Source organism: Lutra lutra, chromosome 1 (assembly GCF_902655055.1).
Source record: "Lutra lutra chromosome 1, mLutLut1.2, whole genome shotgun sequence".
In the NCBI taxonomy this organism is placed as follows: Eukaryota; Metazoa; Chordata; class Mammalia; order Carnivora; family Mustelidae; genus Lutra; species Lutra lutra.
In genome coordinates, this window is record NC_062278.1 from 210,378,778 (window position 1) to 210,403,457 (window position 24,680).

Genomic DNA, 24,680 nt, shown 5'->3' on the forward strand with positions numbered 1-24,680 from the left:
ACAGAAGGGTCCCATTGCTTCTGGGTGGGGAAAGCTCTTTGGTGCTGATCACAGCCTTAGGCTTCCCTGCGATCAGGCCGAGCCCACCTCCTTGCTCAGTCTTCCCCCCGTCCCAGCCTGTGTCCCCAACTCTTCTCAGGTTCCTCCTGGGAGCTCCCATCAACATGCTTGTGCAAATATCCCCGACACACGCCCTGCATCGGGGAAACCCCAAGACTGCTCCAAATAATTTCGATCGGAGAAATTATTTTTGGAGGGGGGCAGGGGGCAACGGCAGGAAGAGGAAGGAACTGAAAAGCTGGAGATGTTAAAAGTGCCTCCCTCCCCACACCCGGCCCTCTATTTTTCCAGAAAGCAAGTTGAGCCAGGCGCTCTCAGGCAAAGCAAGGGGCCTCGGGTGGTGTCGCGAATGTTTACCTTTGGAATGAGCTGCTTTTGTTTGATACCTTTACTTTTCCTGTCAAAATATTAAAAATGGTTTTGTGAACAGAAGGAACACGGTGTCTGGATCTGGGTTAGTTCAGCAAGCAGCGCCTCGCGGGTTAGACGGAGCGAGAGCAGACAAAGCAGAAAGTCGGGGCACACAAGTGCAACGAGGCCGCCGCGCCTCCTGTCCGAGGCCCCAGTGGGCCCACTGGGTGCACATGGGGAACTTCTGCGGCTGCGCATGAACTTCACAGGTTCAGCAGCTGCGCCTCCCCCCGGGGGGCAGGAGCCTCTTGCTCGGGGCAGCTGGTCATTGGCGGGGCAGAATGTGCGTCTGTGTGGGGCCAGCCATGGGGGGAGCTGACAGGTGTCAAAAAATGACAGTGGACTGTCCCTCGTGGAGCTTGGATGGATTGAGCATTCCGGAGCCCAGCAGGTGTCCTGGCTCTATTCTCTACGCGTTGGGAAATGCCAAATAGGCCCGCGGAGCCGCTTCAGGACCCCCTGGCAGGCTGTGGGGGGAACGTGCCTAGCAAAGAACTGAAATGGGGCTCGGGCAGGAGTACATTTTGGACGCACACCGGTGCAAAGGAAAAGACAAAGCCAATCTTCTGGGCAAGGGAGCAGGGTACGGCCCTCATTCTCAGACACTGTGGAATCTTGTAGACAAAGAGAAAATTTTTTTAAGTTTGCAGCTTGGGAGCGCCTGGGTGGCTCAGTTGGTTAAGCGTCTGCCTTCGGCTCAGGTCATGATCTCAGGGTCTGGGGATGGACCCCTGCACTGGGCTCCCTGCTGAGCAGGGAGCCTGCTTCTCCCTCTCCCTCCTGCTCCCCCTGCTTGTGCTGTCAAATAAATAAATAAAAATCTTAAAAACAAAAGCTTGGCTCATTTTTAAAGCCTGCGGAGGAGGGGCGTCTGGGTGGCTCGGTTGGTTAAGCGACCAACCCTTGGTCTCGGCTCAGGTCATGATCTCACGGGTTGTGAAAGCAGGCTCCGTGTTGGGCTCTGTGCTCAGCGGGGAGTCTGCTTGGATTCTCTCGCTCTACCCCTCCCATGTCTTCTCTTAAAATAAAATCTTAAACAACACAGCTGAGGAAATGGTGCCCCGCAGATGAGCAAGATGCTTGGCTGTGAGGCTCTATGTGTGTCACATTGCATCTCAACCCACGTGAGGTAGAATAAGGCTCAATAAAAATTAATTTGAAAACCAGCTGTTTTGTGGGCACAAGCCCTGAGGGGCTCTAGGTGCCCCATCGGCCGAGGCTGTAGCTGCCTGGTGCTGTGCCAGTCGTCACCCTCGCTTTGCAGACAGAGGCCGAAAGCTCAGAGCACTTAGGCCACATGGCGAGTGAGCGAGCAAGCGAGCAAGAGACCAGGTCCAAACCCGCTGTGCGGCTTCTGGGCCCTCCCTGCCACATTCGAACTGCTGGGGATGTGCATGAACTTGGACGCCCTCCCTCCGACAGTTTCTCTCTAAGCTCACAATGGCCAAGGGCCGGGGAAAGCAAGCCTTGCTCTGCACGTTTGGGGGCAGAAAAAGAGATGCTTTGTGGGAGGAGCGTTCCTGCGAAGCTGTGCAGGGCACTGGGGAGCTGGCCGGGATCTGGGCCACGGGGCAGATGCTGGGGCAGGAGTGTTACGAGGGCCATTCAGCACAGGCTGCCTTAAGAATGGAACCACGAGACAGCATGTTTGCAGTGGCCAGTTCAGCAGGACAGGAAGCCCGCAGGCCAGGGTCCTGGAAGCGAGGGGAAGGCGGTCGTTGCACTTGTTGCAGGGGGGAGGGTGGCAGGGAGGCGCCGCAGCCTTGGGGGGACTCACAGGATGAAGGTGCGGGGTTTCTGGAGCCGACTGAGGGACTGGAGAAGCCTACGGGGATCCTCACCCTGCCAGGGCAATCCTTTGATGGTCTTGATGATTTGGTCATGCAAATCGCTGAGGGTGGGGTGGGGGCGGGGTGCGGTGACAGGGAGAAGACCGAGTTAGAGCAGCAGGCCCGCCACCTTGGGGTCCCCAGCACGGTCGGGACCATCCCCAGGCCACTGGAGCCCAAACATGCAGCTGGGGAGTCTGCACGCTGCTGTGTCTCCCACCGGCACTGAGAAGGGGGTTCAGCCAAGAGTGGCCGACCACCCCATGGAGGATACCCCTGCTCTGGGAGGGCCAGGCCTGCTTCAGGCAGAATGGGTTTTGCAACACGGCATCTCAGATCACTGAAAAAAGCCTCCTCTAGAACAGCCTTCTGGAATGTGTAACAAGCACCATGGGCTACTGAAAAGAGGAGACCAGAGGGGGCCTGTGGGACATAGCTCATCCGTTTTTCTGGTCGGTTCTAGGGCCATATGTCGACCTCCTTATTGGCTTCCAGAAATGCCTCAGGAGGAATGGATGGGAACTCACACCGTGGCCCTCCACCTGGGGTGATGCTACTCTCCACATGATGTCTGGAGACATTTGTGGTTGTCAGTGACTGGGTGCGGGGTGCCGCTGGCATCTGGAGGGTTGAGGCTCGGATGCTGCTCAGCCCCTACAGGGCCAGGGACAGTCCTACCACAGAGGACAACATGGCCCAGCGCCGAGGGTAGGAAACCCTAGTGGCAGGAGCGCTTTGCCCCAAAGAATTCAATCTCCTTCACCTCCCCTTTGTTTGATCACTGCAGGTTCAGGGCTGAGCACACGTCCTAGGCCCAAATTCTGGCACCAGTGCGTGAGAATGAGAATGTATCAGAGACGAAAATCAGATTCTCTGTAAGGGACTATTCACGAAGGACATCTAGATGACAAATGTCTGGAAACGAGGCAGCAGTGACTACAAAGTAAGTTGGGAGGTTCCGGTTTGTTCGTTTTTTCCCCCCAAAATCCCTCATTCCACTTATTTCAAGTACATGTTTAAGCTCTGGGCAGTTGGCCTGGAAAGACCCCGATCGGCAGCCCCTCATCTGTGTTCCATGCACCATGCCCAAGGGCCTGGACAGCGGCACTTACCTCTGCTCCCTCGCCCTCCAGGGAGGCACAGAGCAAAGACAACAGAGGGGTCACATTTCACCTCCAAACCCTGAGCGGTCAGCGCAGCAGCCAGAGCTCCGGACAAGGCCTATGGCTTCAACCCACACCCCCTGACTCAGCCAAATCTGGCTAGAGTGTCCCCAGTAGGCCCCAGTGTCCCCCAGGCTGCGGACTCCCACTCCTGGCCCTGGATGCCACGCTGAGCGCCTGGGGACGGTGGCTCCTCTTGGTGTGCGTCCCTGGTCTTGGGTTCGAAGGCCCTTGCTTCTACTTACTTCTTGCTTTCATAGAAAGCAATGATGTCCTCAAAAGCGTTAATATCGAACTCCTCAGAGCCGTCAAATGAGAAATCTAGCATTGAGCAGCTGAAAGGGAGAATCTGTATGAACTAAACGTGCTCCTAGAGTGGGACCCGCAGCTCCGGGCCAGGCCCTGGGGAGACTGGCATCCCTTTAGTGAATGTGGGTCAGGGGCCACATTTAGTCTTTGGCGGGGGGTGTGGAGAACACACAATCAAATAAAGAGATGCCTTCTTTTTCTCTTGTCCCCCTTTGGGTGAAAAAACAGATTTAAAAACGCACCTTTTAAAAGCAGGAAAACGACACACGGTGCTTTCAGCCAAGTCACTCATGGTCACTTACCTGGGTGCTAACTCTACCTCCGTACATACATGTTTACGAACCTCCTGAAGAACTTTGTACTATGAAGGGCTCAAAAATAAAACGACCTTTACAAGTTTAAATACTGACTAACTTACTCCTTGGTTATCTGGAGTATTGAGAAAGCAGCTAGGAACTTGGCAGCCCCAGGGCCTTTGCATGTGCCTCCCCGACGGCTAGCACACCCTGCCCGCCTTGCCTGGCTCAGTTGGTCCCTTTTCAATACAGCCTGCCTGGCTCTCTCAAGATATCAGAAGTGTCTCTCGTCTGGCTTTGTCATTGCCTTGGAGGTCTATCCAGTGTGGCCTGACCCCACCTTCCTGGGAGCGTATGCTGCTTGCTGTTATACTTAGTGCAAACTGGGGTACGTGGAAGGCCCTTGGTCATTGCTAGGTGGCCACAGAATACCCTCATCATCTTGCATGCAATAAGGCACGTTGTGTTTCTGATAGCAAATGAAGGAACTTGGCCTATCTGCGTCTGGGCCTCCCCGGCCAGGCTAAGGGAGGAAGTTCTCTTAAATCAAGCCTGTTGCTCACTGCAGCCAGCCACGGCTCCCTGGCCCCACCCGCCAATGGCCATGGCCAGCCATGAAAAGAATCCTTTGTAAAGTGAGCCGTCCAACATCTCCCTAAGCAGATGCTGCATCGAGGCCTGCCTGTGTGTGCAGAAAAGTGGCAGCCAGATGCCATTTGTTTCTGGGTCCTCTGGATTCAAGTGGCTGCTGGGTTCCTTATTCAGGTCAACCCCAACCTGGGAGGAGGGTATGGGGTTTCCCGCATTGTTCTAAACAATACCGCCGTGTACCAGCTTCAGTTCGGACAAACCAAGGTCTCGCTCACCGGTAGAGTTTTTCCGACGGGGTGCTCGTTCCTCTCTGTGGCTCTCCCAGGGGACCGCGGGTGCCTGGGCTGCCCATACCTGCTGCAGACACAGAACAGATGGAGTTGGAGGCGGGGGCTGCCTGGGGCCTGGAAAGCCTTTGTCCTGGCCGAAGAGGCTTCCATTCTGACTTGAACTCATTTAAAAAAAAAAAAAAAAAAAAGGGAAAGACAAAACAGCCTGACACTCAAATTTGGGCAGAGCTAGGAACCGTGAAGGGTTGATTCCTCTCCCCACCCCCCAGGCAGCACTATTTATTCCTACTTCTCATAAAGGCTTTATCCTCCTGGTTCTGCTTTTAATCAAGGCCCTTTGTGAAATGGAGCCCCGTGGCTAGTATCTAGCGCCGAGTTCCCTGTGGGAGTCCCGCAGCCACCCTGGGCCTCAGGTTGTCCTTACGGAAGGACAGGAACGTGCCTTCCTGCCTTGTGAGGAGGAGGAGGGTGAATTCTATACCCTGGTACAGAAACTCTTGTTTGGGATGAACCAAGTTCTGGAGCAAGACAGGTGGTGGTCACTTGACACGGTGAATGGCCACAGAGCTGTACCCTTTAACACGGACTGAGAAGCCCCCATACCTGCTGCCTTCTCGGCCCTCTCAGCCCGCAGGCGCCCGGCCTCCCGCAGCACGGCCATGGCCCGGATGGCGGCCCGGAGCACGGCCCAGCGGAACACGGCCACAGGGTCCATGCCGATGAGCTCCCGCACATAAGAACTGTCGCTGCCCCGTAGGAGGGCCACGATGTCAGGCCGCATGTAGTCCATGTTCTTTTCCCGGAAATCCTGGTAGGGGGTGGAGGTCGGCGGTCACTCTCCAGTGACCGCCAAGGTCCTGGGAGCCAGCCTGGGAAGGACTGTTGGTGGGGTGGGACGCTTCTCAGCAACAGAGGGCAGGTCCTGTCCCTGGGGCCTTCGACAGCAAGAGCCAGGGACTTAGGGCTGGGTTCGAGGGCCCCCGAAACCTTGCCCCGCGCCATCAACAGAGGGGATGGACCAGGCAGACGCCAGAGGTAAACGGCCTCCAGGGCATCCGCCCTGTCCCTCTCCTGTCTCCTGCCCTTGACCGACGATGGCAACAGACAGATATGCACCTTGATCTGGTATTTCACTTTCCCGGCGAAGTGCTGGATGATGAACGCTGGCTCCATGACGGGGGTGCCCAGGAAGTACCTGTTGTCTTCGTGCTGCTGTTTGAACTTGGCCAGCAGGGTCTGGCTCGTGGCATGGGGAAAGCTGGGGAGAGGATGTGGAACTCTGAGCTGCAGGAACAGCGGCAACCGCTTGCTCCGCATAAGCGTGCAGGCCTTCGGTGGGGGAGGCCTGGGCTTTCGAGGTCAAGGTGGACATTTGGCGCAGGCAAGACAGGGACATGGGCCCACTAGGGGCAGCTTCTGGGAACAATCCCAGGAGGGGGCATCTTCTGGTCTCAGATCTGTGTGTACCTGGACGCTGTGTCATGGAGGAGGTCTTGCCCTTGCTCCCGTTATAGGGAGAGGCCGGAGGAGGGGGCAGTGAGGGCAGAATAAGAGACCCGTTGTACCTGGCTATTTCTGCCTCCCAGGAAGGAAATGGCTGTAGTTGGCTTTGGCACGCCCTGCCTCTGCCCGCCTCACTGCAAACATGGGCTGAGCAGTGTGCCTGGGATGCCCAAGGCCAAGCTCCACAGCTTACCGAGGAGGAAATGGTGGCGAGGAGAATCTTAGCTAGGAAGCACATTGTGTTTCCAGGGCTGGGGAATGGGTGTGGTGTGAGGAATCTGCTCACTCAGTCGTTGGGATAAATGCTATTTTAATGTACTATTTTAGAAAATCCAGATCAATGCAAAAAAAAAAAAAAATCCACGATAAACAAAAATAGCAAGATTTTAAACAGAGACAGATCCAACCCTGCTTGGCCTGGCCCTGCCTCACAGTCCCCCTCCGGATCCAGCTCTGGGTTTCCTGGGAGTATGGTTCAGCCCTTCCTAGCATCCTGCCTGTTCTCTTATCTGAACATTCTCTACCTGGATCCCAGCTATGAAGGGATGTGTCTGTCCCCTGTCCCAAGTGGGGCCTGGGTCTTAGGCAGGAGATGAGCCGGACTCAACCAAGCCCCACAGGGACTGCCGAAGTAGACAAGGGGCCGATAAAAAGTTGTCGACAGAAAGCTGTGTCTGCATCTTGACCCCGGGAACCTGGGAAAGTGACCTGATTCAGAAATGGGGTCTTTCCGAATGTCATTAGTTAAGATGAGGTCATAGGGGAGGCATTCACCCACTGGACTGGAATCTTTGGGAGAGACGGAGACAGACAGAAAGAGTGATGTAACCACGGAGGCAGAGACCCGGTGACACAGCCACAAGCCATGGAATGCTGGTGGGGTGGGGGCGTGCCCAGGAGCTGGAAGAGGCGAAGAAGGACCACCCCCTAGAGCCTCTGGAGGGGGTGCAGCTCGCCCATGCCTTGATTTCAGCCCAGTGATACTGACTTTGCACGTCTGGCCTCCAAGACCGTGAGAGAACGCACCTATCAATTTAAGTTGCCTGTGCTCCGCAGTCATTGACGGGGCCGCAGGAAACAAATGCAGGGAGTGAATTTCAGTGACCACGCCTGGGTGACCAGCATGGGGCACCTCATCCATACCCATCCCAGGCTTCGTGGTGTCCTCTGGATGAGGGGTGCCAGGCTCAACGGTCAGTCCTGCACCTGGGGCCCCAAACCGCTGCCCTTTGCAAGGATGAGCCAACCTGGGGCCCAGTTTCTAGACTCAGGCCCCGTGTGTCCCTTTCTTAATGACTCCCAGGCCTGCGTGTTTCAGAGTCGAGTCACCGCACGTGTTAATATTTCCATGATAAATGCTACGTGCGTGAGGTCAGGATTTGTGGCCAAATGAGTGTGACTAACTCAGAGGTTCTTGGGGATGGTGCAGATTCAGGGTGAGGCCCCAGGGGCTGGGGCACCAGGTTTGTGGGGACGGGGGTGGGGGCGGGCACTGGGCCGTGGACACTCACTTGCTCTCTTCGTCCAGCAGATAGAAGAGCCCGGTGGGCTTCTTGCTGATGAGATGGATGCAGCCAACGTTATCAGTGTAGTCAATGTTGTGCCACGAGATCCCTTCGCTCTGGTACTCTTCCTGCAGGATTTGAGGGTTTAGCGGATAACCTCACTACCCTGTGGCTATGGTAACACTTACACAGCATGCATTGTATATGAATATATTTATGTACGCACGTACGTATTCGTATGTACAGGACACATATTGCTATATCAATGGAAATATATTCATAGTTATATAAAATTACCGATAACAAGAAAAAATTATTAATAACAACAAAACAACATCAAACATACAAGATGCTTAAAATCACACTTAACATGTCCCAGGGGGCCAGCAACTTTTCTCTGCAAAGGGCCAGATGGTAAATACATTCAACTTTCTGAGCTAGGTGGTATTTTGTCAAGATTCAGCTGCAGCAGCGTGGAGGCCACCGATGAGATATAGATAAGTGGGCGTGGCCACGTGCCAATAAAGGTTTATTTACGAAAACAGGTTGTGGGGCCAGCCTGGACCTGTGAGCAGCCATTTGCCACCCGTGCTCTGGAACCTCAGTGTCCAATAATGTGAGTGATATGAGGCCATGTAGTGCGAGTGACCTACGTGACTTGGAATTTTCTAATAATCACAGTTAAAAGGTAAAAAGAAACAGGTGAAATTAACTTTAATAATATACTTAGTTTCACCCAATATACCCAAACCATGATCGTGTCAACATGTGATCAATGTAAAAATGATCAGTGAGGCATTTTATATTTTTTCTTTTGCGCGATGTGTCGGTCATCAGCCGCGTTTCACTACTGCCGCACAACTCAAGGCGGACCAGCCACGTTTCAAGGACTCAATAGCCAGAGGAAAGTTTTATAGTAAAATCAGCTAAATTATTTATATAAGCCCATCATTTTTTCTTTTCCCCCCTGTCCAGATCGCCAATGTGAAGGTAACACCTGGGTAAAGACGGGTGACTGTAGTATGAGGAGACATGGCAGACAGATTATCCAAAGTGTTGACCAAAGCAAATCCTTACATGCCCTCTCTAGTTCTCTCCCATTGGATGGATTTTCACATCTGAGCAGAAAGAAGGTACAAAACTGACCCATGGACAAAAATGCCCCCAATGTCTACCTCATCCAAGGGTGGGCCGGGTTTTCCCAGACTTTCTCTTCTGTAGAGAAAGATTCCGAGGCTGGTTCACCGGCAAACCGGGCCCCGAGGGAGTTCCCGGTTCCGGCTCATTCCGTCCCCCCTCGGGCTGCCTCAGCAACAAGATCGCATTTCCTGACCTGTTCTAGTTTGAAAATGTGCTGGTTGAAATAATACTGAAGCTGCTCGTTGGCATAGTTGATGCAGAACTGCTCGAAACTGTTCCTCTCGAAGTCTTCAAATCCGAATATGTCGAGGACCCCGATGGACAAGCACTGGGAAGACAGAAAACAGTCATTACCTGTTCCTTTTGAATAGGTGGACGCGACCTGTTTGGTTATGCGGGCTCTGCACTCGCCTGAGCGCTCTGTTGTTGCTGCCTTGGAATCTGTAATATGTGAACAAGGGGCACCGTGTGTTCACATGCACCGGGTCCTGAGAATGGCACCCCATCCCGTTCCGTGGGCCTGCCCCTTGGAGCAACTGGCCCATCGCCAGACGCTAAGCCATGCCACCTTGGCCCCTGACATCCCAGGCCATCTGCCGAAGGTGTGTGACACCCAAGGGCCTGGCCGTCCCCAGCTCTGCTTGGCGGAGCAGGCAGGGGCGCGGGCTCTCACCGAGACGGACTCTTCCATGTCTTTTTTGTTGAGGAGGGCGTGGTTGATCCGCAGCACGATCCAGTCGAACAGAGCGCTGTACAGGGACTTGGCCATGGAGTCGCGGGCGGTGATAGCCTGCGGGCACACGGCAGGGAGTGTCACACCTCGTCATGGGCCGCGTGCTGCACCACCCAGAGGTCTGCACTCATGGGGAGATCGAGGCTGTGACTCTGAAGCACGCCCCACTCCCCGGACACACCCCCTCTCGCTCTGCACCTTACCCCTGCACAGCGGAGCACCAACTACAAAGCCCGGACCCGGCAGCCTAACGCTCAGCGAAGCCGCTCTCACGAGCCAACCCACTGCCCTGAGCAAGCTGGGGAACTGCTGAGGACAGAACACAGGCTCAGGGAGGACACTGGGCCGGCCATGGGGGAGAACAAGCCCTGAGGTCGACCTGGGTGGGAAGCCAGGTCCCTTGCAGTTCTGGGAGCATCGTGGAGATGCCATCGTATGTATTGAAAGCAGTAATAGCTTTTAAATTGGGGGGGGGGGAAGGCTTAGCGAGGTGTAATTTACATACAAGAAACTGTTTCTCTTTCTGTACTCAGATCTGACTTGTGACAGATGTGCTTGGCTGCAATTAAGATCTAGAACACATGTCCCAGTTTTGCCTTTCCCGGGAGGTTGTGGAAACGGGGCCCCGAGGGATACAGGGCCCCACACCTGGTATCTGTCTGTCAGCGTCGTGCCCCTCAGGGGCAGCCACGCTGCTGGGGGTTCAGGTGGTCCTGTAACAACTTTTACAGAATGTTTCAGGGGACCTTTGCTTGTGGGGGCTCAGAACATCCCCGGTGCCGGTGGGAGATGCCCAAGCAGCTTCCAGCACCAGCTAAAAGTCCCTGCCGTGGCTCGGGGTTTTCCTGTGGCCAGCCAGGCTGTGAGGCCCACTGCTCTTCAGATGTAAAAATGCAAAAAAAAAAAACCCATCACAGGGAAAACATCCTGGCTGGGGCAAAGGCGGGAGAGCGGATCCCTATTAAGATTCAGGGACGCATTTAATGGTTGTAAAGGTCATGCTCTAGCCTGGGGGCAGGGTTGGGGGCAGCGGGAGGTCAACCAACTTTAAAGGCCAGAAGGTCAGTATGTTCAGCTGGGAAGGCCACATGGTCCCTGTAGTGATCACTTGGTTCAGCCCGTAAAGTAGCAAAGCAGCATGTTTAAAAAAAAAAAAAAAAAAAAAAAGGGTGTGTGTGTGTGTGTGTGTGTGTGTGTGTGTCTATGCCAATACCAATAAAACCTTATTTACAAAAGCAGGCAGTGAGCTGGATTTGGGCGGCAGTTGCAGGTGGCTGTCCCCAGCTAGTGAGAACCGGCATGGAAACACCGAGCAGAACATGGGTGGTCTGAGTTCTGGCCCTAGGTCTGAAGTGTACCGCAGAAGCTGCTCTGAGCCGTGCGTGAGCTCATATGAGAAGCAGAGCCACTGTTACGGCTCTTTAAAGACACGGAAAAGGCTCTCCAGGCCTGTAGTTCCCAGAGCCCCCATCCCAACTTGTGGTTTGTGGCCTGGCCTCCTGCGGAAGCCCAGGACGGTGCTCACCTCGCTGAGACTGTAGGGAAGGATGAGTTTGTCATTGGCTGTCACCGTTTTTCTTTTGGTTAGGACCTCCACCAAGATTTCTCGCTTCACCTGCAAGGTCAAGGAGGGAGAGAAGGGTCGTTGGGCGGGTCCTCACGTCCCTGAGGTAAGGCGGGAAGCCCGAGGAAGGTAGGAGGAGGACCTCCAGCAGCCGCCCCGGAAAGGGGGCTCCAAGCCCACCCCGTCATGTGCGCTATGCTGTGTGCTTCCGACTATGCTCATAGCTCGGTCGATGGCCCTGGGAGGATGGTCACACAGGCCTGGCGGGGGGCGGGGAGGAGGTCCCTGTGGGTCCGTGTGCTGCCTGGCAACCGGCATTCACAGATGTTGCTGTTGGAGTGGGTGTTCCTGGCCTGTATCCTCCTGACCGCGAGCCCCCACCACAAGCCGGAGGCAGTGAGAGCAGGGGCAGGGAAAGCTGCCCCCAGCTCCTGGCAGGCCTGCTCACTCATCCCCGTGAATACAAAAGAGGAGGAATCCTGCACGTAGACACGAGCCACAGGTGGGAGGCACGCTTAGAAAACAGACAAGGGCAGGACTTCTCTGGTCTGGCACCACGGACGCTCGGGGCCAGGTCGTTCCTGGCTGCAGGGAAGCTGTGTTGGGCATTAAATGGTGTGAAGCAGCATCCCTAGCCTCACCCCCTAGAGGACAGCAGCTCTTCTGAGTTGTGACAACCCTCCAGGGCCTCAGACACCGCCCAGTGCCCCCTGGGGGTTGACAAGGGCCGGTGGACAAGGGGATGGCAGGTCCAATGAGCGCATGACCTCACTGATCCAAGTCTGGGTTCGAAGGGCCTTTCCCATGAGGGGCGGAGTGGGGAGACAGTCGTCCTTCAGAAAGGAGGAAGGGATGGGATGCCTTGAGGGCATTACGCTAAGTGAAAGAGGTCACGCAGAATAAAATACCGTATGCTCTCACTGGTATGGGGAATCTAAAAAAACAAAACAAAACAAAAAACCCTCCCAAAACCCCCCAAAGTAAACCAAGCTGATACAGAAAGCAGATTGGCGGCTGCCACAGGCAGGGGTGGGTGGGCAAACTGGGTAATAAAGAGGGTCAGAAGGAACAGACTTCTAGTTGTAAAAGAAAAAGGTCCCGGAAACGTAATGTTCAGCGTGGGGACTTCGGTTCCGGATAACCTGTGGCATAAATGCAAGTCGCTAAAAGAGAAGATCATCCAAGTTCTCTTTGCTAGAGAAAACTGATTCTGGAACCATGTGTGGTGACAGATGTTAACAGGACTTACTGTGGTCATCGTTTTGCAATACAGACCAACACCCGATCTTTCTGCCGTAACGCTGAAACTAACATAAGGCTGTGTGATGATTATACCTCAATTTAAAAAAAAAAAAGAGAGAGAAAGAGAGAACCAAGGAAGAGGTGTTGCACAGATTGTGGGGAGGAAGCAGGCAGAGACGCCCCGGTTTATAGAAGCGCGGCCCATGCAGGAAGGAAGTTCTGGGTGCTCGCTGGCCACTGTGGCCGAGGGCAGGAAGGTGTACCTTCAGGAGCTGGGACAGCGTGTCCAGCACCTCAGGGGGCCCGACCTCCAGACCTTCGTCTCGGCCCGTGGCTCTCTTCTTGTATGTGACGTTGCCCAGGTACAGGATGGCTGAGAGGACGGAAAAAATCCTGGGAGAGCAAAAGGATCCTAGGTTGGGGGTGGTTTCCAAAGTCGTAAGACGACAGATGCTTCCAGCCACTTGGGCTGAATTCATACAAGCAGCCAAGACCAGTCGGACATCTGAAGTTTCAAAAAGGTCCAATCTCACTGCTGGGGACCTTTGTGGAATGTGACTTTGTAGACAGATGGCTCTCCTGGGTGTTCTGTGGGGTTTTTTTTTGCGGGGGGTGGGTGTGGGGGTGCTTAAAATTTTTCTTATGGAAGCCTAACATGCATGAAAAAAAATGCAAAAAACCCCAACCCATCATGCATAAAAAACAGGCCAAAAAAAGCCAACAATTCTTATGTGTAGAGTTCGATGAGCTATCAGAAAACATACACCTCCCTGTAAGGAGCGGAACCCACTCACCTAACGCAAAGGAAGAGCTACCCTCACATACTAACGCTGTCCGTGAACTTGGTGTCAGTGAAATCCTATGGCCTTGTATCAGGCCTGTCCCCCCGGAAGATTGTGATGTGGGGGTGCTCTGCTGTTCCTGCGGGTTGTCCTGGCTTGGTCACACTCAGTGCTGCAACCCAGCATTTCTTAGCCTCAGCCCTGCGGACTCGTGGGGCTGGATCATTCTTTGCTGTGGAGGGCTGTCCTGTCCACTATGGGACGCTGAGCCACATCCCTGGCCTGCCCAGCAGGTGCCAGCAGCTGCGTCCCTCTCTGCCTTTCCCTATGCAGCGTGATCACCAGAAATGTGTCTGGACAGAGTCAGACAGAGTAAAACAGCCAGCTGTCCTGTGGGGGGCAGAAGTGACTCCCACTGAGTGCCACTGCCCTGTGTGGAGTCCAGGGAGCGGCACTTGAGGGCCCATTACTGGACAGCCTCAGAGCTAAGAATGTTCTTCAGTTTTTTCAGGGGTGGGGGTGCTTAAAAAAAGTAAACACAGAGGAGAACAACAGTGACCATCTGGCCCCCAGAACTGAAAACTGGACTCTGTGGCTCTTTGTAGAAAGTCTGGCCAGCGCGGCACGAAACACAGCTGTCTGTTTAGTTATTTAATTACCGCCAGTGAGCATTTGTGTCTGTGTGTGTTGGCGGGGGGTTCCTAACTTTTTGGGGGTTAATAACAGGGCTGCCACGTGCATATCTTCAAGTCCGCACGTGCAAGACTGGCATCGGGCAGACGCAGCTCCTGAAGAAACCGCAAACGGTTTTCTGAAGGGGCCGGCCCGATCTGTGGCCTCTGAGAAGCGCCCAGCCGTTCCCACTGGGCAATGCCGAACAGCAGGCAGGTGTGGCGAGAACCTGTGCGGCTTTCCAAAAAATTTTTTCAAAATTTTAACTGTGGCTAAGATACACATCATGTAAAATTTACCATCGTAACCCTTTTTCTGTGTGAAGTCCGTCTACACTGTTGGGCAAAAACCCCATGGTTTGACAGCTCCCAGTGACTAACGACTAATGTCCCTTTTCATGAGCTCATGGTCATGGGGCTGCCCTCCTTTAGTGTCTTAGCTCCTGCCGGGGTGTCTGTCAGCTCTCAGAGAGGGGCCTTAAATTAGAGTCTAAGATGTGTGTGTGTGTGTGTATATGTGTGTGTGCGCGCGCGCGCGGCGGTGGGGAGGCGGTCCGCGCACTGAGCAGGTGGGATGGCCGGCCCGGCCACTTACTGCTTCTTGGTGGCAGGGAGGAAGCCCACCATCTCCATGGCCTGCTTGAGCCTCTCAAAGTCATGCTTTAGGTCTTCTCCATCTTCGATCTTCAAGTTATGCTGAAAAACAGAGTCGGTGGCACTCTGGGTACTTCTGGCCAACGAGGGCGGCGTGCAAGAGTGATCCTGGCTGGGACCGCTGGGGCAGGGCTCAGGACACGGGGCGGGGTGGGGGGAATGAATGGGCCTCTTTATGCCGCCTCCTCTGGGCCTCCTTGGAGTCGGTTTGGGGGCCGGAGAGGGCCCAGGCAGACAGCCTCTGACCTCCGGGCGGCGCGTAAACAGCCCGCGGGGAACAGAGGCGGCGTTTGTGGCCAGGGCGCGGGGCTGTTTACCTGGTTGAGGTAGAAATAATCTTCAGGCTGCTTGAGCTGAAATTCCTTACGCTCTTCCTCGCTGACACCAAGTAACAAATAATAAAACACGTGGTAGTTCCTGTGGGGCAAAGTGAGGAGAAAAAAAAAATTCGTTTTTGGAGGCCAGGCCACAACTCCTCTTCAAACCACTGCTAATTTTGCTATGGGGACCACAGCGGCGGGGGGAAAAAAGCACCTCAAATATGTACCAGTTTGAGATAATAAGTTGATTCTTACTATGTCTTAAAAAGAAAACTAAACCGTGAGCTTCTCCTGTGAGTAGATGTAAGCAGGCGGGACTGTGGGGGAGGGTGGGGTGGGGGGTACTAACTCCGGGTAAAAGTCAGGGTTAGGCACAAAAATAAGCTTAAAAAAGGTGGCTTCAGAGTTATGAGCCCAAAACGTGCAGCCACAGAGCAGCCTCGGTCCTGCCACTGGCTCCTGCAGGTCCAAAACACCTGTTCTCTGCTTTGTGGGGAAGAAGGCACGTGTGGTGGGTCACCGAGGAAGCGTCCTCCTACCTCTCGTCCTTCTCTTGAGAGACCAGGCGGGACTTTTCAAGCAGGTATTTTTCGACAACAGCCCTGTCATTAAAAGGAAGATGAAGGAACGAGATGTTAATATTTTGATCAGAGTTTTCTAGAAGAACTGGAGTCATTTGTTACCGTAACAAAGCCTGGTGTAGACTGACTTCCTTTGACGCAAGGTCAACTCAGGTACCTAAATCACCTTTAGAAACACAATCACCCCCGGGCGCCTGGGGGGCTGAGTCGGTTAAGCATCTGCCTTCAGCTCAGGTCAGGATCCCAGGGTCCTGCGATTGAGCCTCGTATCAGAGTCCCTGCTCCAGGAAGGGAGTCTGGGTCTCCCTCTGCCTCTGCCCCTGGCCCTACCTCCTGCTCGGGCTCTCTCTCACACTCTCTGTCTCAAATAAATACATAAAATCTCAAAAAAACCCCAAAAAACAAAACAACAACAGCAACAACAAAAACCAATCATCCTAATGTTGCGAATATAATCAAAGTCCCGTAAATATAACTACCCTAAAAATCACCCTAAGTGTTGCCTTATCCTATGACTAATGTCCATAAAAATAAGGAACCTGGGTTGGCCACTTCTGCTCCCCAGACCAGATGCAGGCTGATCACTGCTCGGAAAGCTCCAGGAGCATCCTGGGGGGATCCCGTCAGGCGGCGGGAACTAGAGTGATTATACCCATGTGTTCATGGACAATACAGGTAGGCAGCCCCCTACCATCTCCTCAGCAATTAAATGCTTCTCCTGTTAAAAATCTAACTGTAAGGGGCACCTGGGTGGCTCAATTGGTTAAGCCACTGCCCTAGGCTCAGGTTATGATCCTAGAGTCCTAGGATCGAGTTCCACATTGGGCTCCCTGCTCTACAGGCAGCCTGCTTCTCCCTCTCCCTCTGCCTCTCCCCCTGCTTGTGCTCTCTCTCTCTGTCAAATAAATAAAATCTTTAAAAAAAAAATCTAAATATAAGAAAACAGATTCATTTTCATTTTTTTTTTTTTTTTTTTTTACAGCTTCGTTACGGATACAAGCCACACACACTTGAAGTGTGCAACGTGGGAAGACTTGACTGGGTCGTTTCCCATTTTGTTCCATCAGTGGTCATGGACATAAACTAGAAGCGTGTGAACCGATCAGTTGTGACACAAGCCGACACCTGTGTGCCCACCACCATGACCCAGTTTCCTGGGCCCTTGGTCACCCCTCCCCGCCTCCCATCCCCGAGTGGCCACTGATCAGCCCCACTGTAGATCAGTTTGCACTGTCTAGAATTTTAAGGAAATAGAGCCCTGCGGTATATATACTGTGTGTCTGCCTTGTCACTCAGCCCGAGGACTGAGACTCAGCCATGTCGTCGCGTGCAGCAGAACTCTGTTCCTTCTCATGGCTGGACACGGCACACTGTATTTACCCATTCATTCCTGGTGGATGTTTGATGCGCAGGGGTCCACGGGCTCATGGGCTCTGGGCCAGGGGCCAGGGACCTCTACAGCCACGCTCCCAATGCTGGCAGTACTAATGGTGACTAGAAGGCATCTGGTGCCTTCTCAGCACTGTTCTGTAGGGATTAAATGTCCTGAATCCTTCCACGCTGGGGGTGGGCACTGTGGCTCCCATTGAAAGGTGAGATACTGAAAATTAAAGAGGCCACCTGCTGCGTGGGACTGCATGGGAGGGAAGTGGCCCAGCGGGGACCCAGCCCTGCTCCCTCCACACCCTCTGGGGCTGGAGGGGCTGGTCTTTCATGGGTTCCACCATCACCAAGTGTAGAAGTTGGATGGCTCTGCAGGCCACCCTCATTTGAGCCCATCCTGTTTTACAGGAGGGGCACATGGTGCCTGACAGGGGGGCAGGCCTGGGGGACAGCGTTGGGCCCCTGGTCCGTGGCTTGCTGGATGCCACCTGCCTCCCTCTCTGGGACGGCAGTCTCCTGTCTACAGCCTTGCCTGGGACACATGCACATAAGACAGGCATGGGCGGGTGTCCATGGACTCGGCCCGTGTCCTCTCTTCTTCCAAACCCCTATGTTTTTTCCTATCCCTTCCCCCTGCTAGGAGCTATTTTAGTTATTGGTGGTTTGTTCTCTTAGGGAGGGAGGCCGCATCTGGTTCTAGAATCAGACTCTTGTTGGAATTTCCACCTGTGGCCAATTCCCTGTGCTGTGTCGGCGGAGGCGGGTGGGGGGAGGACGGACAGTGCCCCTTACTGGCATCGAGCTGCCATTTGTCGATGACAGCCCCTTCCTTTCCCTGATCATTTTTAAGGCCCTGGCCCCTACCAGGGTTCACAGGGGGCCAGGGATCTCCCAGCACGGAGCCACTGAACCCACAGGAAGAGGAGGCCTTGCAGATTGGGGAACTGGAGGAAGGCTTGGACTGCCCCTGACCCTTGGCCTCCACAGGAAATGGCACTGAGAAGTGTCACCTCCCCAAAAGCAGAACTGGGTCTGGGCCTGCTCTTCCCCAGCTGGCCGTGGCCACTCCCTGGACAGGAAGTACACCTCCTCCTCAGAGCGTGGGCAGGCCACGGTCACGGGCTAAGGTGGAACTTCCTTTCCTGAATCTGAGGCCATAGAGAGAGGACTTTCAAAAGCTGGTCTAGAAGACTCAGCCAGCCAGGACCTCTGGTCCAGAGCTTGATGGGGGGTGGGCTGCAGCCAGCAGAACCGGCTGTACCAGACAGCTGAAAGCCGGGGTCACATGGTGGCCCCTGGAAGATGTGAGATGTGAGAGTGAACCCCAGAAGGGTCTTGGAGATGTAATTAAGGGAAGGCACATGGAGATATGGGAGATATGACCATCCTCTATGATCAGGGTGGACCCCCAATCCCAGGGCAAAGTCCTAAAAAGTAGAAGAGAACAGTGAGACATAGAGGAGAAGACCACGTGATGGGGGGATATGGCCACAAGCCAAGGAAGGCCTGGGGTTGCCAGAAGCCACAGGAGGGCATGAAGAATCCTGTCCTGGAGCCTCCAGGAGGCGGCGGCGGGGGGGGGGGCACTGTCCTGCCTACATCCTGATTTCAGGCTTCCAAACTCCAGCGCTGTGAGACAATAAAGTTCTGTTGTTCTGAGCACCCCGGTTTGCGGCACTTTGTTCTGGCAGCCCTGGGACACCAAACAGAGACCACACAGAGGAGCAAACGGGGAGCAAAGGCTCCTGTGTCTGGCCCCTGGCTGCAGAGCCAGCTGGGACCCAGGAAGATACAAGCAGCCTTCTGGCATCTCTGTCCCCCTGAGGGAGCCCCCGGAACTGCAGATGGGGTATAATTCTGTGTCGTGTGCCCGACAGGGTACTCTGGGCATCTCCTGCTGGTCAGAGGCCCCGCAACGGGGGTGGGGGAGTGGCCAAGCCCACGCAGGTGCCCAGCAGCACTGAGCTGGAGGGACCACTGGATGGTCTGTGGGGGGTTGAGGGGCTGGAGCAGAACTGCCATTTATGGGGGGGGCGGTCTCTCACCTAGACCACTGCCCACAGGACCCTCGGGAGTAGGAAAAAGGAATGAGGGTAGAGGCCAAAGGATGCGAGAAAACAACCTTCCTATTTGTGTCTTGAATATGAATTGTCATTTGAAATGATCACCAGTCAGGTTAGATGGACAGAAGAACCAACATACTTTGGACCCAATCCCCAGGCTCTGCCACTTGAGGACTTCTCCTGAAATGCTGGAACCTTCTCTAGGGCTCTAGCCCTGGTGCTCAGGTCTCCTCCCCATATGGGACAAGTGGGCTGCTCAGAGTATCACTTGGAACCAGTATAAATCCTGCTCCCACCGCACCCTTGCACCAAAATGTTGAGGCAGGGATAAGCCCTTCGAGTAACCTCAGACTGTGCCAAGATGTCTTTTTATTTTTTTTTTTACCTTGAAAGAGTTTCATCAACTCATAAGACCTTCGCATATTAAAAAAAAAAAAACAAAAACCAAAACATTATGCAGTATTAAATCACAATTACAGGGGCGTCTGGGTGGCTCAGTGGGTTAAGCCTCTGCCTTCGGCTTAGGTCATGATCTCGGGGTCCTGGGATCGAGCCCTGCATTGGGTTCTCTGCTCAGCAGGGAGCCTGCTTCCTCCTCTCTCTGCCTGACTTTCTGCCTACTTGTGATCTCTGTCTGTCAAATAAATAAATAAAAATCTTTAAAAAAAAAATCACAATTACATTTTTAACCAGCTGTAATTTCCCAGTATACTTTTAGAAAGAAAAAAAATCCTACTGCACCGAATTCTGAAATGACATTATGACTTAAATATGATGACAAAGTAGGTAATTCCTGAGAACAGTAACCCTTCGCAAAGCTGCCAGACTTTCATAAGCATAACCACAGCACAGAGTAACGAACGCAATCTCCATGTTATACGTTTAGTTGAAGTAACTGTGCGTCCACCCGGGGAACTCACATTTGTGGCACAAAATGCTGGTCTGTTGTAACTTTCACCAGACAATGAACTTCACAATCCAGTTACCCACTGTCCATCTCACCCACCTACCCACTCACCCACCTACCCACTCACCCATCTACCTAATCCATTCATCCATCACCCATCCATGAATCCAACAGTCTACAAATTTATCCATCTATGAATTCTCCCATCTAGCAGTAAGTCTAACCAGCCACCCACTCACCCATCCATACATTTACTCATCTATCTACCCACCCACCCACAAATCTATCTATCTGCCCACCCACCCACCCACCCACCCACCCACCCAGGAATCCATCTGTCCGTCCATCCACTCACCCACCCACCCATACATAAATCCATCCATCCATCCACCCAACTCATGAATCTACCCATCTACCCACCCACCCACCCACAAATCCATCCAACCATCCATGAATCCACACACGCACCCACCCACAAACCCATCCATTAATCTATCTACCCTCCTTCCCTCTCTCCCATCGACCCACCTACCAACCTTCGGTACTTCCTTGGGCAGCCACCTCGATTTGCTACCCAGCCTTACTATGTCTTCTCCTGGCTAAAGGGGCACCCGTTTGGCAACTGCCCCAGTCCACATCAACTCTGCCTATGGCATCCCCAGACCCACCAAATTCAAAACCTCGTTAAGACCAAGACATAGCTCGGTGTGTCCTTGCCTGTTTTTTGGCAACTCCATCCTGCTAGCACCTTTAGTTCACTGCACTCGCTTTTGGGGCACCTGGGCCCATGCTCGACAACCTGGGGACAGAGGTCCCACCCCTCCCGCCCCTCCCTTTGACCCACAGCTCAGATCTTCACATTCAGTGACTTAAATAAAACCACACTTGCTTCCCCGTACAATTCACACGTATCTGCAGGGCCACAAGTTCCACGCTGAGCTCCCAGGCTGGGCCCTCCTCATAGGGGTGCCCGGGAGCCCAGCCCAATGCCGGTGGCCCACAGTCGGGCAACTTCCAACTCACCCTCTCACGATGCCACTCTCCAGGTAGTTGACCTGGATAAATTTCCCAAATCGGCTGGAATTGTTGTTGTGGGCCGTTTTGGCGTTTCCGAAAGCCTGTGGGGAAGACAAGAACAGGGTTTCAGGGGCGCCTGGGTGGCTCAGTGGGTTAAAGCCTCTGCCTTCGGCTCAGGTCATGATCCCAGGGTCCTGGAATCGAGTCCCGCATCGGGCTCTCTGCTCAGCAGGGTGCCTGCTTCCTCCTCTCTCTGCCTGCCTCTCTGCCTACTTGTGATCTCTGTCTGTCAATTAAATAAATAAAATCTTAAAAAAAAGGGGCGCCTGGGTGGCTCAGTGGGTTAAGCCGCTGCCTTCGGCTCAGGTCATGATCCCAGGTCCTGGGTTTGAGCCCCGCATCGGGCTTTCCGCTCGGCGGGGAGCCTGCTTCCTCCTCTCTCTCTGCTTGCCTCTCTGCCTACTTGTGATTTCTCTCTGTCAAATAAATAAATAAAATCTTTAAAAAAAAAAAAAAAAAAAAAGAACAGGGTTTCAGAGCTTGAGGATGAAATTTCTATGTGCTGCCACCCAGAACCTTGGAGGTCCCCTTGGGTGTGAGTCACGGACACTCAATTTGCCCGAAGTCAGCCGGAGGCCCTGATGAGCCACGTGTGTGCCGACACACTTTGTCTGTGTTTGGGCTGTGGGAGGGGTTCAGGTTTTGAGTGTCAGACGTGAAGACTGCTTATCAACAGCACTCTTCTCCTACAGTGGTTCAGAGGGTCGACTCTGGCCCATGGGCCAAGTCCAGTCCATTGCTTACTTGTGGATCGTGTGCGAGCCAAGAGTGGTTTTTACATTTGTAAATCGTTCAACACACACACACACACACACACACACACACACACACACACACAACAACAACACACAAGAAGAGTAGCTTCCTGACATATGAAAATTCTATTCACCTTTCAGTGTCTAGAAACAGTTTTATCAGCCTGTGGCCAGGCCTGTGTGCTTACTGCTCGCCCGCGGCTGCTTTCATGCTCGAGCAGCCGAGTAACTATGCTAGAGACGGTTCTGGCCTGTAAGGCTGAATGTATTTACTGGGTGGCCCTTTCCAGAAGGAGTTTGGTGGACCCTCGGCTGATGTGGGCTGTGGGTCCCAGGAGAAGAGGAAGCGGGCTTGGTGGGGAGCAGAAGCAGAGACAGGTCCCCGCCTGGAGGGATCCTGTGATTCTGTGGGAGGACAAGCCAGTTCACTACAAATTTTTTGACTGGGATGAAGCTGGCATCACATAAAATTAACCATTTAAACATCAACAATTCAGTGGCATTTAATACAGTCACAATGTCGTGTAACCATCACCTCCAACTAGTTCCAGAACATGTCCATCACCCCAAAAGCAGACCGCCCCCATCTCCATTCGCTGTCACTCCCCACCCCCACTCCTGCCTTCCTCAGCCCCTGGCAGCCACCAGTCTGCTTTCCGTCGCTATGGATCTGTCTGTTCGGGATATATTTTGCCTAAGTGGGAGCATACATTATGTGGCCTTTTGTCTTGCTTCCTTCACTCAGCAGGATGCTTCTGGGGTTCACTCTCATTGTGACATGAATCAGGGCTTTATTCCCAATATGTAGAGGAAAGTATGCACAGTGCATGGAGTCTTATGACTCAGTGGGGTCCCCCCTGGGCCTCCTATGTATCCACCACCCAGATTAAGACACAGAACACACGCTGCTCAGGATCTTGGGGTGACCCCCCCTCTCCATGAAGTACCCAACACCACTGAGGGGTGGACAGAGAGAGGGTATGAAAAAGCCTGGCCGGGGCGGGGCATGAGACGCAGGGCAGGGAAGGTGCTGGGGGCGGTTTCTCTGTTTCATGGAGCAAGACGCTGGCAGAGGTGGGAGCGGTGGGGCTGGGCAGGGGAGGGGAGAAAGGCAGAAGCGATTACAGAGCCTGGTGCTCAGCTGTCCAAGCCCTTGTGGTTCCGGGGGCCGAAGAAGGGGTGATCTGGGGGGCGGGGTGATGCCCTGCTCACACGCAGAAAGGGAAGCTTGGTGGCCACGAGAAAGGCCAACAATGTTCTAGTTTGAGAAGGCTGAGCTGTGTGGGAGGCTATGCAGGCATGAGGGCAGTGGGGAGGAAGTGGCAAGGCCACTGTCAAGGTTTGCAGGGGTGGTGGGGCTAAGCGTGGGTGTCTGAGGGTCCGGTGGGACAGAGGGAGGATGGCAGGGTGGGGAGAGATGGTCAGGCTTGCTGGGGACCCAGGAACCAGGAGACGTGCTGACCCAGAGAGGAATTGGGATTTTCTTAAAGGCTTTGTTCTGCAGGGAAATGAACGCGGGGGGATCAACGATCAGAGCTTCTGGTGTGGAATCCGAAGGCAGAAGCCCCATAAAAAAGCATCTGCTGGGGGAAGGCCCGGGACACTTCCTCTGGCTCCGTTCCACAGAGTTTTGGAACAAGACAGTGGCACCAGACCCCAGGAATGGGCCCTGAGGCAACAGCCAAGTCACCCAGCAAGAGTGTTAACAATGAAGGAGGAGCCCCGGAGAGGAAACCTGGCCTGGTGGTGCAAGGCAGGGATGTGCTCCGGGCAGGGTGGTGGCCTGGCACTTTCGGTGGGGAATAGGCCTCCCGGAGGCAGAACCCTGTCTGAGGAGGCATGTTCCCGAGTCAAGACGGTAGCCACAGGGCCCTCTTCTCTTCACAAATGCTTCCTTAGGACCTGTTCGTGGCCAGGTTTTGAAAGTCTCTGGAGGGTTGGATTAAACACAGAAGCTCTTGAGCCAGTGGCAACAACCACGTCCTGACTTGTATGACAGTGCCCCTGGCCGGTGGCTGGGTGACAGCAGCTGGTGGCCAGGCCTGGGTCTGCCTGGTTTCCCGAGTGCCTATGGAACCCAGCGCAGGGTCTTCAGCTTTGGCCCTGCCAATCGGTGGGGTCCTGTGCACTGTGGGGTCCGAACAGCGGCCCCAGCCTCCACCCGACAACCAGAAACGTCCCCAGAGCTGAACTGCTGAATGGCACTGTACACACGGACAGAGGGTTAAAGAGGTCTGTAGGGTTTGGTGGTTGAGGGCTCTGGAGCCCTTCATCCTGCTATGAGGACCCCCCCGCCCCATGGGTGCTACAGGCCCGAGGAGTCCTGTGAGGAAGAAAACTGTCTTTCTAGATTTAATCTCTGGTTTCCCTCAAGTTCACCCTCAGAACTGTTTTTTTTTTTTGCCTGGAGTAAAGCCCAGGGCCCCTTGCCGTTCTGCTCCGGGAATCGGCAGGCTACAGGTCTGTTTCCTGCTTTCATTCCAGGCTCATGAGACCCCCGTGGGGTTCCATCTGAGCTGGGGACAGGCGGGGCCCTCCCCTGCTCGGAACGAAAATAAACTCCGCGAGCGAGCCCTCCTAACGACGAGCAGATGGCGCGGGATGCCCAAGCCTGGGTGGGCTGCTTCCCTGGGGAACAGGCTTCTTTCTGTGCCGGAGCCCCTGCACCATCCAGATCCAGGACCCGCTGCAGAGACCCCCCCTTTCCTCCCCGCCCAGCAATGTGCCAGCCCCCGTTTTGAACTCGGGGCAAGACTCCGTGGGATTTCTAAGGAAACAGTTGGGTCTGGTGTCTTGTGAACCACAAGAGGGAAAGTCTTTCGGATGCGAGGGCCCCCCACCAGCCCCGCGC

General features: G+C 54.1%; 1 protein-coding gene across 10 annotated transcripts in view; it reads right to left on the reverse strand.

Annotated features, from left to right (window-relative positions):
* MYO9B (myosin IXB) overlaps positions 1-24,680 on the reverse strand; it is an 85,335-nt gene that overhangs the window by 19,871 nt on the left and 40,784 nt on the right. For 3 of the 10 annotated variants that reach the window (XM_047698618.1, XM_047698619.1, XM_047698626.1), the window contains exons 3-17: positions 21,021-21,115; positions 15,603-15,665; positions 15,061-15,160; positions 14,685-14,785; positions 12,900-13,029; positions 11,356-11,445; positions 9,771-9,887; positions 9,291-9,425; positions 7,964-8,085; positions 6,066-6,207; positions 5,553-5,757; positions 4,935-5,016; positions 3,709-3,798; positions 2,249-2,362; positions 418-457 (exon numbers count right to left, since the gene is read on the reverse strand). In XM_047698618.1, coding sequence (XP_047554574.1) covers positions 418-457; positions 2,249-2,362; positions 3,709-3,798; positions 4,935-5,016; positions 5,553-5,757; positions 6,066-6,207; positions 7,964-8,085; positions 9,291-9,425; positions 9,771-9,887; positions 11,356-11,445; positions 12,900-13,029; positions 14,685-14,785; positions 15,061-15,160; positions 15,603-15,665; positions 21,021-21,115 — 1,626 coding nt within the window. The remainder of the gene's footprint in view (positions 1-417; positions 458-2,248; positions 2,363-3,708; positions 3,799-4,934; positions 5,017-5,552; positions 5,758-6,065; positions 6,208-7,963; positions 8,086-9,290; positions 9,426-9,770; positions 9,888-11,355; positions 11,446-12,899; positions 13,030-14,684; positions 14,786-15,060; positions 15,161-15,602; positions 15,666-21,020; positions 21,116-24,680) is intronic. The other 7 variants (XM_047698623.1, XM_047698621.1, XM_047698617.1 and 4 more) reach the window with 6 other exon arrangements.